Raw genomic sequence first — 19,383 nt, 5'->3', positions numbered from 1 at the left:
GTTCGTTTAGCTCCCCCGGGTCGACCCCGGTGTGTGGCGGGTTTTTTCCCCAGGACGAACGTGTACATTCGTCCTGGGGGGAAAAACGCCACACACCGGGGTCGACCCAGGGAAGCTAAACGAACGCACCCAATGTATATCATTCTGGTTTTAACTGGTAAGCGGAACACTGTTAATGGAAAACGCTGGATCATGACTTACATTGGCTGCTGCGAACCAACCTATACCAACAAACCAATCCACACACATTGTGTTACTTATGGTGTCATAAACATTTAATAGGGCATTCAAATCAATATGTAAATTGCAAAACAATTTCAATTCCAAATTGAAGAACACAAAAAAAACAAGAATAAAATGCCCCACCGAAGAAAAGAAAAATCAGCCCAGCACCTGCCTCGTAAATCAATCCGAGCAGAGAGGACTTTAAATGAAATCAATATAACTTGATTCCAATAAACGAAACGTTATAGAGTGCTATAACTACAGATTTGCACCGAGAGAAAAACCCAACTGTGTTGTATTTAAATAATGAAGGTAAAAATTCTACTGTTAAACTTTACTCTGAATAATGAAAGTCCACTACTAGGAATAATGTTCAACACTCACAGGCTTAAAAACATCGGTCGTCATTTGAAGAGACCAAGAGTTTAGTAGTACCGTTTTCCTAAATTTTATATTATAATATTAATAAATATCACACTTGATAAACCCAAAGAAGGAATGCTTTCTTTATATATACAATTTTGTCTCATGAATATGCAAGACAGTCTATTTACATAACTTTGCATGACAATGACTATGCTGACTGCCTTACCCACCAGGCAAATGGCTCCAAAAACTGTACAATCGTAAATGCAATATCTTTGGCTGAGGGGGAAAAAGCAAAAAGGAGAGGCGCAAAACGAGAATTCTCCCTAAGATTTGTGGAAGAGTCTTTTTGCAGAAGACACTGTCAGTCAGGAGTTGTTCGGTCATTAATTTTCACAATGTTCTTGGTAAATTTTCAAGTGTTTACTTTATTGACGCTCAGCCGTAAATAAGATTGATTTCGATTTTTCATTTGTTATTTGAGTTTTTTTATGTTTTTATATTTTTAGGTATCACATTTCAAAACGAATATTTTCCTGCCGTCAAAGCTTTCTCCGACACTGTGAAAATTAACTCCCCAAAAAGTTTCTTGACCCACAATACTAAAGATCTACATCTATAAATAGTTCACAATTAGGCCTACTCCAAATTTCTAAGAATATATATTAATTAGGTTGACTATACAACTGGTTCAAATCGCCGCTTAAAAGGTTCGCAAAGGCACCTACACAATCAACATCAGTTTATTTGAACCAGTGTTTACTTATTAATACTCCATTTTGAAAAAATCTACACGTTCGGATTGATTGATCTAATATGTACACACAGACCCCGTGCCTATTCTAACGAATTCAGACTGGAGGATACAAATAAGCGTATAATTCAGGAAAAACATTAATTTGTCATAAATAGTACTATTGAGATATTAAGACACTGCAAAAGAAGTTTGCCTTTATGCGGGTTATAGTACACCAACTGTGTGTATATTATATATCATATTATTTATAGTTATTATAAAATAAATTCATCATTATTCCTGATCGGTCAAACTATCCATTGAACTCATCCAACGATCCAAATAAAAATAACAAAGTTATAAACATACTTAAGGCTAAAATTAGTCGTTCCATTTCACAAGTTCTCACTCTTCCGTCAGCCTGCCCATAAATGCGACTATATCAAGAGCTATTGTCTGATAATTTATACATTTGTGGATTAATGACAAAAACAATGGAAGACCCCAAGGAACAGCTTAACTGTAACTTGCACCTAGTGGTAATTTTTTGTTACCTCAAGAAGGAATATCTTTTGATTTTCAACTGAAACTTCTTTACAAATTTGTGTCTGGTTTCTTCAGACTGAAATTATTACCAGGTACTGTAAAATGTTTTAACTATTATGTAATTACACAAAACACACCTCCGGGAGTTCCTCAGGGCACTGTGCTAAGTCCACACAGAGAATAAAGAATAATACTCAGCTTTGTCCTGGCAATAAACCTTTTAATGAAATTCAGTTTACGAATATGAGGTATCATAAAACATTGCTGGATAAGAAACTCAAAGAAATTTTCGAGCCAACTGGTTTGGGCAAAACTGAAACACATCTGGTGTTCCTCAGGTGTCTATGCTTAGCCGAAATGAAAAATACTCAGCTTTGTATTCTTAATCAACCTTACAAATGGAGTTAATGAATATGAGATACCATAAAACCACTTGTGCAATACTGAAGGTGCCAATCTTCAATTTCAGAACATCACAAATAAACCGCTTATAGCTGTATGTTTCACCCAAAGAAAACATAATAAATTACAAATGTTTAATATGACTTTTAAATTTTGGCTTCGCAGTCCTATACATCGAGCACGGGACCAGGGCCCAATTTCACAGCGCTGTTAAGAACAACAATGAGCTTAGGACAATATGCTTACCAGAATAAGGTAACCCGACAAAATACCATTCCAAATGTACCATCTGTGACTGGTATCCTGCTTATTTTTGCTTAGCAGAGAACTGTCAATCAGTGTTTGGTGTTATAAGATTGGGCTCTTGCCGACAACTGGCTCTTCAGGCTTTATATTGAGATTGCACAGCACATCACCACTATTTAACTGGTGTTCACTCTGTACTATGAAGATCCAACTTTACCTCAATCTGCTGAACCATGAATTTGCTTGGTTAAACTGACCAACTCGGCCAACAATGTCGAAGAACTGCTAAGCACAAACAAATGACTCTTATCAGATTAAGGCTACCAGCCAAACATACCATATCACACGCATCATCTTTGACTGGTGTCCTGCTAATCTTTTCTTAACACACCACTGTCAAGCAAACTTGCCTGATTATGCAGCTCTATTCATAAAGCAAATACCAGCACAAAAACTTGCTAAGCACAAACAATCCTGCTTAGCAGGAATAGGCCACCAGTCAAAATTCCATATACATTCTTACCTGGTGTCCTACTTAAATTTTGGCTGAGCACCTTAAACAAATGGCTAAGCCATGTTTTCTGCATGACATCATATTATGAAACTTGGCCAAGGCCTCATCCACACTCCAAAAGCAAATATGATTCTTGTTGGAACAATTGCTATAAATCACCCAAACCATATTAAATTATAAATATATAATCTAATAATGTGCCAGGTCTTATTTAGTTTTTTATTGTGTATATTTAGTTATCTATTACTGAGGAGGTGGGGGGGGGGTAGATTGGAAGTGGCCCAAATCCATACATAACCCCTCAGTGCTCGACAGTTGAATATTTGCAGCATGACATCTACATGCCGACCTTCAATGGATGGTATAAATCTACCAAAACCAGAAGAGGGTTTAATTCATGATTCAGTGAAGTTCTGAAACTAATATCTGGCTTAATGAATGACAAACTGCAATTTAAACCCAACCAGAGCCTAATAGAATATAGCTGTTTACTGCACACGAAGAAGCTAAGCAAAACAAAAATATGCTTACCAGAATAAGGTTACCAGCCAAAGTGTCATGCAACACTCATGTAAAATCTGTAACCCTTGTCCTGCTCATCTTTGTCAAACAGAATGTTTAAGCAACATTTTCTGCTTAAGCACAAAACAGACGAGAGATACCATTCTGCATACACTGTGACTGGTTTCCCGCTCATACTTTGCTCAGCAATATATTGTGCTTTTAGCAGCTCTTTGCAATTGGACCCTAAACTAGTGGGTAGCCAACGTGTATGTTACTAGTTTAGGTACAGTATGTCTCTGTACGTGGATGACAAAACAAGTGGCTATGAATTCTTAATATTACTTTTGTTAATAACGTGAATGAGATTGTAATGCCATGGTTTGTTGCCATTCAACAATTATGCAAATTATTACACTACAACTTATGATATTTTAAACTGATTAGTATAATTATGTACCTTGGTGTTATATAAAGCTGTGAGTAAATCAGAATTTAAAATGTCATGACCATGACATAGATTTCAATGTTTAGAATGGTCAATGAGGAAAAAAACTTTGTATACCTCTAAAACTAACTGTGTATGTTTAATTGTTTAATCAGGAACAAAGTAAGTATACAATTATGTAAATGCATGTAAATTTATGTAAATTTATCCAAAGCAGCTGGTGAATGACCGACTCCTCCCATGTTATATGGAATAAAATTTGAATATGATTGGTCTATAAGGAAAGCCTGTACCAAGATATGGGAAAGAAGTCCATGATTTAAAAACAATTATTGTACACTGCTCTACGGAATCAAAACCTCAGCCAAATTCTAATTTCTACATATTCTTGGATTAAAGTTTAAACAGAATAAATGTGAGTGGAAATCAACCTACGAATCCACTATAGTGGTTTAATACAAGAGTTGGTGTAAATTAACAATTACAATATGAATACAACCATTTGTACAAAAATAACCCAAGTTAAGTTTAAGTTAAAACCGTACCCAATATGGCGGGCATTGCATCCTTTTTTTGTTTGTTTATGAAAAAGAGAAAATGAAAGCCATATTTTATATACCTCCAAACATACCAAACTTTATACAAAATGATTTATTGCAAATAATGAAAAATCATTTAAGCATATACAAAGAAACAAACATCTACCAACTTCACAAGCTAACAAATTGGCATCTGTTACTTGACCAGTCTCTTCATCCAAGCATGCCACAGACACTGTTGTTTAAACCGATCCATTGCTGTTGAAACAAACCCCATACCTTATCGTATCACATCAAATAAATAAGGTTTCCAACATAATGGGAACTTTAAAAACAAAATCTGTATCATTTTGTTGATGCACATTTCGATGGTATACATGTACACTCGTAACATTTACAGAGAACATTTTTGAACATGTATTGTTTATAATACCTATAGGACTATATCATACACAGGTTGATTTGGATATTTTGAATACAGTCTGATAGCTTCCTACCAAATATTGATCTTTGATTGAAATTATATTGAATAATCTGATTAGTTAATAAATATACATATATAATAGTATAGATAGAGAGCTGTGAGGGCATATGTACAACAGTGCGCTGCACTCCGAATCTGGTTAAAAAGCAGCGTGGTAATTGGTGTGTCAATAAAATGGGAAAGAGTGAGCTTGAGATAAAAAAAATTAAAAAACAGAAGTACATCTTTGGAAGATTGTCCACTAACATTACTTGTGGCTCTTTAATATTTTCATCTTTGTTCTGGGGCTAATGATTCTTCTGCAATAACAGAAAACATTTTGTTTGTGGAGTATTTCCCCTTGATATGCAACATATTTTTTTCTTTTCAACAATCAACTGTGATTTGTGGATCTACAAGGCAACTTGAATTTCCAATTGTCATCTGTTAATAGCAGTCAGTATATTGGGTTTAAACAAGAATGGCTGTCTGTTTGTCTGTGAGATGGGGACTTGTGTGCTGACAGCTGCCTTAAACCCCCTCCATTATATCCCTCACAGATTGAAATCACTTCTACATTTATTTATATAAAATATAAAAATTAAAAGTTGATCCCCATGAAATTGAAGTTGCACTTTTCTATAATGGAAAAACATTGGCCACATGTGTCAGAGCATATTTATTTGTTTGTATAGTCTGAAAGCTATGTGCTGCTGCTTCATGCACTTTCAGCCTCTTAGGACTGTGTAAGTTCTTGCACATATTGGATCATTTGGCCATGATAAAGAACTCCTGCAACACCTTCAGACACCAACCCAGGAATTCAAGGCTCCCCAAATCTGTCTGGATACTCAATAGACTTGTAAGGTCTCAAGGCAGTTGCCGACTGCATGACTTCAGGCTAGCAACTGGAGAGTGGCAGAAACAGCGAGACTTTGTACTATGTTTTCAAATTTCTAATGGCACAGCTGAGCAACCCAAAATGAGGCAATCAGCTGATCAGCTGCAACGTTGTATGCCTGTGACTTGAACAAGCGATTTGCCCGACTTGGCCCTGCGAGAAAAATATGAGTAATAATGAGTATAGAAAGTGCTTGACAACAACAAAATCATCAGGAGCGCAGCTTGTGACTTAACAAGGGAGTGAATTACCTTTGATTTGACATAGTGTGATAACTTGAGACTTTATAACTGAATTGACTTCGGGGGTGGGACAGTGGAGAACGAATATTCAGTTACAATTGTTGCTAAATGCAGACAGCTTTTTGAGCTGACTGCTGTTGCTGGATGATTCTTGCAGCGGATGACACCTAATCTTATCAGTGTTTTTTTTCCTCTCTAACAAGGAACTCTGTAAACCGTAACTGCATTAAGTGAAATCAAATAACTAATATTTAGGTCATTATGCTGTTAAATTTGCATCTGGCGCGCATAGTTCTTGCATGTTTGGAGCTTGTTGATTTGTAGCCTTTAGCAGAATTAAGAATGTTCTCGCCAGCAATCTTGCGTTTTTTCCCTATTTTTCTTTTCCTTTTAAGTTTTTTTTTAAATTGGTTATTTTTTATATATATTTTTGTTGCTAGGGTACATGGAATAGGATTATTTGACACAGAGCAAGGTTGAAGCGTAATACCACGTCGCGATTATAGAGATGAGAGGATGAGAGTTCTTAATACAAAGTACATTATTGGCCTACATGACCCGCTCCGGCATGCTGCAGTAAGCATTGACCATCATTCAACACTCACAGAAGGGCTCCTTACAATTTCATTTCACAATCAAAGTAATCAAACTAAAACCGGACAATAACAACAAATCCTTCAGATTGCTTTCACACACTCATGCACATTTTGCCTCAGCAGGAAACGGCACCAGTCAGAGGGTCTAATGAGATGTTGATCCACACTGCAGTGAGAGGATAGTAGTCTAATGTGGAGCGTCCCCTCCATTTGTTGTTGTTGATTAGCTTGATTCACAGCGTATCCCCCAGTATGATCAGCCATGTGGTGTCAGTGAAGTGCTCAGAGTGTGACCGAATGTCAATTTACACCTGCTAGAAATGATGCCACTGTCTGCAAACCTTGACTTTCTCCATTTTTAGTCTCGCTAATTACCTTCTCCCCCCCCCCCCCCCCCCCATCAACACCATCATCACGGTCATCGGCATTAGTCTCAAAACAACAGCAGTTCAACACGGCGAAGTTTTTCTTTGTAAGGCAATCAAATAACGACAAGCTTTACATAAAACAGCTCGTTACTAGTAGAGGCTGAAGTCAGGGCTCCTTATGCCTGTCCTTTCTGACCTGTGCTATAGTGCAGAGACTCGTACAACTCCTGGACTTGACCTTGTGCTCACCGTTGTGTTCAAGGAATCACCATCTCCAGCTGTAGTTGGTGGAGACATGGTAACGATAGCCGTGGTAACCGTCGTCGTGCAATTCATCTTGGGGTACGAGTCCATTGATAGGTCCTCCTTCTTAATGGTGGGGTTGGAATTAGGATCGTGAATGTGCACGTCGTTAAGGTCTGAATCCTCGGGTGAAGTCGGCGTGGCTTCGTAGCGGTTTCCGCGCGCCCAACGAGTACAGCAGCTGGAACCTGCGTGGTTCTTACCCTGGTTGAGGGCGAACTCTCGGGATGGGCTAGGTGTAAGAGGAGGAGTGGGTGAACCTAAGGAGCGTGTGAACGGGATGCCATTATAGGTGTACTCAGTCTCCTGATACTGCCGATTCTATAGTGAAAACAAAAAACAAACACAATATCAACTTATATTCTTCAAGTCTAGAATCCCATTACAGTATAGAGCTTCAGTCTGAATGTATAAACAGCAAAGTGACTGGTCAAAGATCAAATGATAATGAATTATTTTCATCGCCAAGTGTGTAGCTTTTAAATAGTCTCCTTAAGTACATATCATTATCACTGATTGACAACCAGGTTAATACAACGGTATGGTGCCTTTCTTAATTTGCGGCCAACATCACACTGCCGCATTCAAACAGGCCAATCTAACATGCTTACGCCATCTTTGACGTATTAACAAGGGACAAGTGCACGCATGTACGCGCTGCGTGTGCACTTTTCCCTTGTTATACATTAAAGATGGCGGTCGTTAACGCGTATTGCAGTCCGTCTACATTTAGCCCAAACAGATTTTGCCTTAAGCTCCCAGAAAACATTGGTCAATTGTCTCTGACCTCTTTGTTTAAAAATACAATACTTCAAATGGGTTCATTTCTAGTGATGCTTTATAATATCAACATCTCCACAGTACTCTTTACCAAATACAGTTTTATGATCATTAAGAGTATTAAGATTAAGAATAATTACCTAAGATAAACCCTTCCTTTAAAATTACAGGTTTTTAATCTGTTCTGGTTGTTATATTGACAGCCACAAAAAAACATTAATAAAGAGAGGAAGGTTTGCCATTATTAGAGCTATTTTAGTTGTGAGTATATAGCAATTAATTAACATGCACAATTTGATTATTGAGCCCAATGTCACACAGCACTGCTTTGTAACACTGCAACAACATGTTTTATCCAGATCACTGAAATATTTTGAAAAGAATCATCTTGGGCAGAAACGCCTGTCAACTAATTGCTTCAGAACCCACGCAATCCCTTGTCAAATCAAGAACCTCGTTTTCTTGAAAACATTAACATATAACTCCTTGGTGTAGCCAGCATGTTCTAGATCTGCAAGACACAAGTGAACAAAAATCAATCATACTTTACTTACTCATGACCGCGCATCAAGGACGATGTTTTTCCTAATCAGAACATTTTTTTTTTCCCCCTTCAAGGTGTAGATGGATTGCAATTTGACCGACCCTCACTGATTCAACAATTTTCTTAATTTCTCAACTAAACCTTTCTGTTTTTGATCCAAATATTAGAAAGTTCTGGCAAAACATTTGTCTTTTCTTGTTGGGTCCTTTTCTATAAAAATCTGTCCATGCAGGCTCTTTTTGTTCCCGAGGCATTTGGTAAACAGTGACAGTGTACTAAATATTGTTGCTACATACAAACATATTAGTAAAAAATTAAATACATTTTTATAAAGGGTTTTGTAATATGACTATATGTTTTGATTATTCAAAAGTACATAGTGAAGCTATTTTTTTTTCAAAACTTGAGGTTGGGGTCTCATTTCTGATAGATAATAATGCAAAACTCACGATGTGAACAAAATAACAAAGTAACAACTTTATAATAAGGAAACACAATTTTAAAATGCATTCCCGTTAAAAAAACTAATCGCTCAAGTACCTGCTTAATATCAACAAATATAATATTCTAAACTGACCTTCTTATAAATATAAAATTCATGTATGAGGTTATATCGAGCAGCTAGTTATATATACGATGGACATAATTATACAAGCAATACATCAGGTATTATTCATGAGAACGTCTTTGTTCTATACAGTACAATTAATATTTCATCAGTTTTTAATTATTATCATTATTTTTGTTCTACCTGAAATTTAGTGCCTGTGGCCAACATCGGTCATTGTTTAAGACCAGTATCGGCAGTCGGCACTGTGTGTGACCCAACATATACATGAAATAACAAATCTGAGAGCTAAAGGTTTATTTTGTATAATATTGTACAAACAGTTGGATGCATATGAGGGCATTGTTACAGCGTATAACCATGAGGTAACATATGGACTATTCCATTACACAAGTTGAAGCCAAGTGAAATGGAAGAGCCAAATTTCACAGAGTGATTCTATTTTGTGACAATGCACAAATGAAATGCACTCAATATTTGTTTTATATAACTCACAAAGATCCTTGTAATTTGACGCCTCCAAGTAGATACAAAAATTGTTCCAACAAGCAAAGACCTTTCCTCCATTGGACAAACAAGCAGGAAACGATTGTTTTGTGCATGGTGCTGCTAAAGCGTCCAATAATTATTCATATTGGACAATCCTATCCAACATTAAATTTTTTAGTGTCATGGCAGTACATTGCAAAATAATGAATAACATGGACAAGTGTTCTACCAATCAAATGACAAGGATCTGTGTGTGTGGTTTCAAAAAAAAAAAATACTAAAAAAAACCAAAAACATTTTGAATCCAAAATGAATTACCCTGTTCTCATAGTCAACATGTATCAGCCTTAAAGGAACACGTTGCCTTGGATCGGTCGAGTTGGTCTTTGAAAAGCGTTTGTAACCGTTTTTTATAAAATGTACATGGGTAGAAAGATGTTGTAAAAGTAGAATACAATGATCCACACAAACATGCCTTGAAATTGCACGGTTTTCCTTTTACCTCGTCGACTAACACGGTCGGCCATTTATGGGAGTCAAATTTTTGACTCCCATAAATGGCCGACCGTGTTAGTTTGCACAGTAAAAGGAAAACCATGCAATTTCGAGGCAAACTTGTGTGGATCATTGTATTCTACTTTTAAAACATCTTTCCAACCATGTGCATTTTATAACAAACGATTACAAACGCTTTTTATAGACCAACTCGTCCAATCCAAGGCAACGTGTTCCTTTAAATCAGCTTGAAATGTATATCTTAACCAAGAACAGCAAAGGACTGCTAGGCTAGTCTAATAATATCCCACTACACAAACAAGCACAATGAGATCGCCCAATAATCATTCGACTTTCACTGCGTAATGCTCTTAAGTTTGGTAATTCATTTCACAGATGACTCAATATAATTTTAGTATGAGCTCTGCAAAATTATTCATATTTTGTGTTCTTTGTTTTACATTTTTTTTAATGGCATTACTTATCTTAGGCAATGTCATAATCTGTTTATAGCATATTAACTGCCACTATGTTTGTTCTTTAACTGAGGCTTTTTATTTTTTGCCTTTGTAAGACAACAATTGTAAAAGCCCAAACAAAGGTTTAATTTAGAGGCAATGGTTCTGTTACATTTGCCAAAAGCCGATAAAATTTACTTTTTCATGAAAGTATAAGAACTTAACTCTGACATTCCACAAAATTTCAGATAGAAACAAAACTACATACTGATTTGGCAAGATCATAATATCAAACGACCCATGCCAAATGATTTGTTTTAAATGTAACTGAAATAGACTCCCAATTAATTCCAATGCATGTTTAGTGGGTTTATCCCCTTTTTATTGGATCTCATGATATAAACACTCCTCTTGAAACAAGGCTTGTCTCATTTTCTTGTGATTGTGATACTCCATATGGTGAACTAACATCGGTATTCATCCCACGCTCTTTCTTATCATAATTTCTACTTATTGATACGTGTCATGGCCTCTCTGCATCAGGCCAGCCACAAGTGCCGTTTCTTTAAATCGGTCAGTAAGATTTCTCCTGAGTTGGTAATGTTTGTACCCACACAGCGTCTCGGCACCCACACAGCGTCTCGGCACCAATGATGTAAGTGCTCCCTCTGGTTTAGCAAAGCACCTGAGAGGTTCCCCCTCCTCTTTCTCTATCTATCTTTCTGAACTGTTAGGGAAGCACTTTGCATGATAGCGATTCTAGATCAGGAATTAGTCTAATTAGTTATCGGCATTTGAAGGGCCTGGATGATGAACCCATAGGCCTCCTTAATTGCATTACGGCTAATGCAACTAATTGCTGAGAGTCTGCTGTTAATGCATTAACTACACCGACGAGGATTGAGCATAGTAATCGCTACATCAATTTCAATTCTCTCCTCATAGACCTTTAGTAACCTTCTGCCATCTTGGGTTGGGGTGGTACCCTGTGTGTGGCTGTGCAATCTTGGTCATGATAATCAAAAACATGTTTGGGTGCCAGTCCTTTCCACCTCTCTCATCCCTGCAATTCTTGCAGCAGGAATATTGTCATAAAGGTTGTCGTAAAATTGAAGATCTTTTTTGATGACTACAACTTTACACGAAGTAAAATATCCTTGAAGACTCATCCAAAAGCTTCCCCCCCCCCACATGATTAAGGAATAGCAGTTTCATCCTAGAGTTTACTACAACCCGAGTAAAGTAGGATTTTCTTTTTCATACACTGACATCAACGAAACTATCAAAGGTTGACTGTCTCTGTGGAGATATCCTGACATGTTGTCATGTTTGTCTATAATTACTCCAATTTTAGGTCGGATAGTGGACTGTTTTTCAGCAAGTTGTTTAAATATTGAGGAAGCTGTCCTGTCCTGCAACTACCCTATGACAACAAATGCATCTGACCTTAAAGTTTCTGCCTGGGCTAGTACAGTTTTGAGAAATTGCAAGCTTTGTTTCTTTGTTGTCTAACAGCGTTTAAGAATAAATAATACCTCATAAAAGTTTAGATTCTGCTTGAGATGTGATCACACAATGCAAAATTTATCTGTTCACATACATGTTATTTACATCTCAAATATACACAAATATTCTCACCAGTAAATTCCAAAAGTGAATTATTGCACTTTGGTTTTAAAAACCTTTGACGAGCAATACATGTACACATACATGTGCTCATCAGTTGTAGGTACAGCCACAATAAAAACTACCCAGGCAAGTAAGTATATAAACCTGCCTGTAGTTAATCGGGACAGGTAAACATGTTATACAAAATATCAGGAAAAGAGCAAAATAAACGGCATGGTTAACACAACTGCCTGGACACCACACTAACGAAACTTTGGTTATTACAAGTTCAGTGCAAGAACAAATTAAATTAGCAAATTCAGTAATTGTCATGTTAATTTTGACAATGCTGTATTATAATTAAAGCAATTAGTGTTTCTGCTTAGGGTAGATCAGCTGCAAACTTAAAAAAAGAAAAAGGAAACAGTATTGTTTGCAAAAGCTGTTTCTTGCCAGCAGTGTTAGTAAAAAATATGCTACATTAGAGCCCTCGGGGGGCGCAGCCAGCAATGTATTAGACAATATTAAAGTATATCACAAGACCTCTTTCATCAAAAACTTGCAACAAACGCATCTCACAAAAGGAAAATCCCAAGTACAAGATGCAATCTTTGGAAGTATAGGGAAGAGGGGGAAGCAAAGTAAAGTACTTTGAAAAAAGATTCAAAGAAAAAGCCAAAGACATATGCTCAAAGAAGTTTAAAGAGAGGTTAGTTTGGAATTCACAAAACAGACATCATTCAAAAACAATTGATCAAGGCAGTTTTCTTTCAGTGCCATTATTGAAACTAAACGTTTTTCATGCCAAGTCAAAGTATCAGGTTTGGAAGGAAACAGATGCCCATTCACCCAGCCAAGGAATCCAGTCACATCCTTTCAACAAAACAAAGAAGAATTCATACGTGCCCCTCAAAGAAACTCAAAAACTGATCAGCAAAATCAAGAAAGAAAAGCGTTTTTTTTTTTAAATAAAAAAGTGCCTTTTTTATTTTAATGTTGCTTTACGAAACCCTAGCGCACATGCATACACACTGCCTCATAGGAAAAAAGGGTAAAGATCAACGAAAAACACCAGGAAACGAGTAAAACAAAAAAAATCTAAAAAGTTGGGAATATTTTGGATAATGAGGGAACTGTATTCTAGCACTGGTATTTTGGAACTAGATTTTCGAAACCATATTTTATTCTTGCATATTTTAAGTTATGAGGAATTTTTCGATAAGTTCCTAGAAGTCAGTATTATTCTGCTTTATTTCATGTGCAGAAATTAATATTGAACCACATGGTGCTTTTCTTACTTAAACACACAGATCAGGGAATACGATCTTTCTAATTGTATTATAAAAACATCTGCTGGAAAAATACCAAATGTCATAATGTTAATTTGATTGCCATGGAAGTGTGATTATTAACAGATACTAATTCAAAAGGTTTCTATATTGTTGACTGACCAAAAATTCTTATTTTTATTTGAAGATATTCTTTAACAGTTTTTACTCCCATGGGAAGAGAGTTTATGGTAATTCAATTAGTACACACTCAATTTACCAAAGGGAACAAGAACAGAAGATCTAAACACAAATACTAAATCTCACAATTTGTTTTTCTCACTACATCAGCTAATAGTCGACGACAAACAAAATGATCAAATAATCCAACAAGGTAGAGTTTATGGGGGTTATTTTCTTTGGCTTCATCTACACAACTTCATATTCGGCAATGACAAAGGACTAGCAAATGAAAATGGGAAACAACTAGTTCTGTGCCCAACTATACACTGTACATGCATCACATCATTTCTTGACCCTTGACCCCTTGAATATCACAGGAGCAAAACCAGTAGAGCAGTCTTTATGTTATCATTGTTAAAGATAACCGGGAATATTAATAGAGCACCCAAATCATCTAGAATTGATTGCTATTAGTGGGCACTTTATAATGCAAAGAGAAATCTGCAACCAGTAATAAACTTTTCCTTCCAACCTTTTTTTTCTTCTTTCAAGTCTTTCTTTCCTCCCCCTTCCTCTGTCTGTCAACATTGTGAATTTAAACTTTCCCTCTTGAGAAAATTAATAAAGCGGAGAAATTTGTCACGCCTTTTTTTTAGCACGACTGACCAAAACTTATTAAAAAACGCCAACATGTTGGCCAAGAAAAGTTTTCAAAAAGTAAACAAATAAAGAGAATTAATTACTACGAACCCCAAAAAAAAGAACAAAAAAAATCAACGTAATGCATAACTCTATGTTAACAGTCAGAGCTTTAATGACTTTGTTTGTTTTTTGTTTTTTTTTCCTTCTTTCTTTTGGCTGTGATGAAAGCTTTCATCTTGAAAGCTTGCTCTGACTTGTCACCCTGTCACCCTTTTATTCAAAAACTGCTTGTCGTTATAAGAACCTTGAAAGCCATTGCGACGGTCTATGGTTAGAGAAATAGTGCTGGTTATAACAGCAGTTTACCCAACTCAAGGGAACAACATGCAAAGGAAGGGTGGTTGCATCACGTAGCAGGAGGAATTTTTTGTTTGTTGTTGTGAGAAGCGGAACGACAAGCAAAAAAGAGTTAGGAAGTCATTTCAGATACCGTAAAGTCTGCTGACTGGTCCGTTCTCAGTACTGCTGGCTCCTCCTGCAGTCCATTGTACCAGGTCTTGGATAATCGAAGGGGACACAAATTGTAGGTGGTCTAATTAGAAAATCATGACAACTGGTGTTGGGCGGGTTGAGGGGGGAGGCAGAGCTGTTTTGGGCGTAGCATTTAAATAGGGCACCATCATCACATACATGTGCTGTGGTATACATGAAATGGGGCACCACCTTAAAATGTGCTGTGATGAAAACCTTTGAATCACTCAGTTTAAACTAGAAAAGTTTAAACAAGAAAAAATTTGAGAGTTTGGTTGAGTCCTCTGCTCAGACAGAGGGAATAATTATAAGCCATTTGCATGTTAGATTGAAATAGTGTCTGGTACACTGACTTACTTAGTCACAAGTCAAGGCTTAAAATTGACTTTCTGGACTGTGAGACAGTTGCTGTGTCACATGATTCCGGGCAAGCTTTTGCATAGTTACCAAAGAGACAGTGAGCACCTGAACACCATTTTGAATGAAGGTGTATTAGGCACATTGGTACCAGAGTCTGCTCATTTGGAGGTTGATATAACCATGGAGGTAGAAATAGAACCATATTCTCAGAGATTCAATTACTCTGTAACTTGTGACTAAGCGAGTCATTGTAACAGACAGTATTCAATTCTTACTTGTAAATGGCTTTATGCTAAGCATTCAGAAGAATCAAAGTCTGGTTTAGAGACAGAGTAGATAAAGAAAATGGAAGGCATGAGGAAAAAATGGAAAAGAAAAATCATGATTAAGTAGAACTGAGACACAGATGTCAATAATAAACAAATGAGATGGAAAGGGAACTTTAAATGACAAATATAAATAAGTAAATTCCAATGGAATACAATAACCCCTCATCCTATCCAGTGAACAATAAAATAAAATACATCTACTGGCACATTATATTCCACATTAAACCTCCCTGTAGAAAAGAGACCCCTTTCATTTACCGAGCGTGGGGGAAAAATCATCAAATTAAAATAGTAATCAAACATTGTATCGTGTAATGTCAGACTTAAAGTCACATGGTTCAGCAGGCTGTGTGTGCAAGGGAGAATCTGTATCCGTGGCATTCAGTCACAACAGACTCATCCTCACAACAATGGGAGACTTTGGTCGGTCTTTTTTCACAGTTCTCGCCATTAGTGCGCGTGCTTAGACATATGCGCGCAATACTGAGCAATGTGTGTGCAAGCTCAGAGCTGCAAAAAAGGGACCATTATGTCTGCTGCCACCAGCGTCTCAAGTCTTCCATTATAAGGGACTTTGCGCGCACTCCCAAAGTGACTTGACATTCATCCTGGCTAATTCAAATCAAATCAAATCAAATCAATCAAACATTTATTTCCGGAAAGGGTCTTGTCACACCAGGCAACTTTTGCAGGCAACTTGGAGGCAACCAACTGCAGTGCATGCTAGACTTTCATAGCACATAAGTTTTTTTTTTTTTATCCCAAAGAAATATATGCCATATATTCAAATGTGAATGGCTGTTCTTCTTGGAGATTGTCCTACATGTCCCTATCTTACATCGTCCTGCAATTTCGATACTTTTTTTCCTTACAATTTGCCTGAGATTTCTCATGGAGGACTATCGGTCCGCATTATAATCCATCTCCAACAAAAAAGTATTTTCAATACAATATAAAGAGTTTTATTGCACCACACGCACTGATCAATATTAGCGGAATACATTGAAAACATATTAAGCAATGAAATTCACAGAACCTTTGGTAGACATTGCAATTGCATCAATTCCACAACATTATTTCATGTTTATCGCCTTTATCAAAGCCATTTATACACAGCTACCAGGCCTGTATTTACACAAAGGGCAACATGGGCAATGTCCTCTGCTGCCCTGGTCTTGTCTGCTGGTGCACCTCGGTTTCAAGATTTCCCAAATGGAATAAATGCCTTTTGCAAATTGAGAATGGCCTTGCCCTCTCAAAGATTGTATCCCAGACTGATCTACCTGTAGAACCCTCACTGCATCAAATTATGGAAATGCTATTAAATCTCCAGAGGGCAAACAGGGAAGGAAAACGAGAAAAAAAAGAGGAAAAAAACACTCCAAGACTCCCAACTCTCTTTAAGGAAACTGCTCTTTCTTGATTGTTTACCCCTGTGTCTTCACTGGGATCATGCAGTTGCCACGGCAACCTGCACAGAGAAGAACTGGTCTTCTCTTTGTTCCAATAATTGAATACATAGCCTCAAGCAAGCTCACTTTGCCATGCAACAATTTTTTAGTATTTTTTTTTTTTGTATTTGCGGGGGTAACCTGTGGCTCGTCCTGCCAGGGTGGGAATGTCATATGCTATTTGGGTCAATTAATGAAACGTGAGAGCAACTACAAACAAAGGGTAAGCATTTAACATGAAGACCCCTAAATGTTAAACTTATCAATTCAAAAGGCATTTGTACATATATTGGCCTATTCACAGCCTATACACATTTCTATCAACAATAGAAAATGCAAATTCCCTTGGGTGGTCATTACGCGTGTGGCATCATTGCTTAATTCCATCAAAATCACATAGTAAATTTAATTCATGAAACGTGTTTAGTTGTTGTTAATGATCTTAACATGCATAAATATCTTAAAGGCATAAGGCCTGTTATAACAAACACGTGTCCTATAATATGGGGTTAGAAATGAAGCAAAGCGGCACCACAGAAATATCACTTTAAAAGGTTGTTTTTGAAAAAACTAACATGGTAAACTTTACAACATCCACTCTAACTTTTTGAAAAAGTAAAAACATCTGAGGTCCATGCTTTAGAGTTGGGAACAATTGCTTCAAAACCGGAAGGGTCGTGGCCATGTGCTAAAGGACTAAGTCAAAGTCGCACTTTACTTTGTCCAGGTTAATACATCTTGTAGCATTTAAAACTGTGCATGGTGGAAATACGATATGGAAAGGATTGCGGTAACACCATGTATAGACTATCTCTAATAAGTTAGGGTGGTTCTGAAAAGAACCGTTGGTTTCAACTCCAAGTTTTGATCAGTATGCTCTTTTTGAGAAAGCAGCAATGTATATCTTGATTGGAACTAAACTAAAGATGTCCTCATTTTGAATATTTATTTTATTTTTTATTAGATACAGCCTTTTGAACCTTTGTAAATTTGGGTAGGCTTTTTTCCTTCTTTTTTTTCCGGCTGCTGTAATTTGAATGTTTTTTGTTAAATAAATCATATCTATAAATGCAGATGTGTTTATAATTTGCTGACAACATGCACGATCTGATCTGATGAAAATTTCTGTTCACAAAACAACATAAACTCCCTCCAAAAAATGTCCCCCAAAATAATGAAGAGTTTTTAACGAGAGCCACAGTAGCCATTAACCCACGGATGAGGGCTTCTAAAGTGGAATAAAATCAAGCGCACCGGAACATCTTCCTAAATCGAATTGTCTAGTCTGGTGAAAGCCTGCTCCACAACAATAGTCCTTGACCTAAACCAATGGACGATCCTAAACCGATGGACGATCTGTTTGATGGATTGCTAGAGCTGCCACCGCGTTAAATACCAACCAATCATATTTCAGAGGTCATTAAGATCTCTTGTTTTGCTGAAGACGGCATATTTTGGCAATGCTAGCGTTGAACTCTTTGGCACCTGTACAAGGCCAGACGAGATTAAAAAATCCATCTCATAAATATCGGGTTAGTTTTGTATGACTGCTACATCAGCTAGTTCATTCTTTATTAGATCATGTTTGTGAAGGGGAGGCAAAGACAGTACGATGTGTCATGCCATATGCTTTGCTTTGCCACTACACTGCTTGATCGCCATCACGTCATCACATTAGAGGCACAATACTGTGCTTACTATACTACAACTAGGGGCCCTGATGTGAGGCCAACAGTAGTGAAATCAAACAAAACAACCATACACAGCTTCCATCATGGGTACACTTTCAGTTACAAAAACACCTCTTTATGACTAAAGTGCAATTCTTTGGCCTTTTTGACAAAACTTTGTTGACTAGAGCACCATCATCGATTCGGGGTCAAGTTTGCCTCAAGAGAACTCAGATGGCCCTATAATTAGATGGGACCAAGCTTAGATAAACTACATTAAGGTATGCATCTGTGTACTCCCACTATACATCAATGCATACATGTGCCTACTTGAGCATCCGACAGTGTCGTCTACTTAAGAATTTTTCAAGCAGGGGTTCACTTGGGCAGAAATGATAACTTTATGGAGGTTTCCGCTTGGCTTAACTGATCAATATGAAGAGCATCAATAAGTAATATTCCACAGGTGACCTGCTGATCAATTCCTGGGAGTAAACACATTGTTTTTGAGAGCTTAGCCTGTGGGATTGGCGACCCTTGAAGCTGCTACTAGCCGAGATTAGCAGCATTTGACCGATTTGACACTTGGCTTATGTAGGTCAGTAAATTAT

General features: G+C 37.1%; 1 protein-coding gene across 2 annotated transcripts in view; it reads right to left on the bottom strand.

The window, feature by feature from the left end:
* Positions 1-265: 265 nt before the first annotated feature.
* The window catches only part of LOC139933812 (potassium voltage-gated channel protein Shal-like), a 102,177-nt gene continuing 83,059 nt past the window's right edge, over positions 266-19,383 (bottom strand). Inside the window, exons 5-6 of one of the 2 annotated variants that reach the window (XM_071928027.1) lie at positions 14,922-14,987; positions 266-7,717 (exon numbers count right to left, since the gene is read on the bottom strand). In XM_071928027.1, the coding sequence (XP_071784128.1) occupies positions 7,295-7,717; positions 14,922-14,987 (489 nt within the window). In that variant the 3' untranslated portion in view covers positions 266-7,294. The remainder of the gene's footprint in view (positions 7,718-14,921; positions 14,988-19,383) is intronic. The other variant, XM_071928028.1, reaches the window with a different exon arrangement.

This window comes from Asterias amurensis, chromosome 2, assembly GCF_032118995.1.
Source record: "Asterias amurensis chromosome 2, ASM3211899v1".
NCBI lineage: Eukaryota > Metazoa > Echinodermata > Asteroidea > Forcipulatida > Asteriidae > Asterias > Asterias amurensis.
This window is presented reverse-complemented; position numbering and strand designations above follow the sequence as displayed.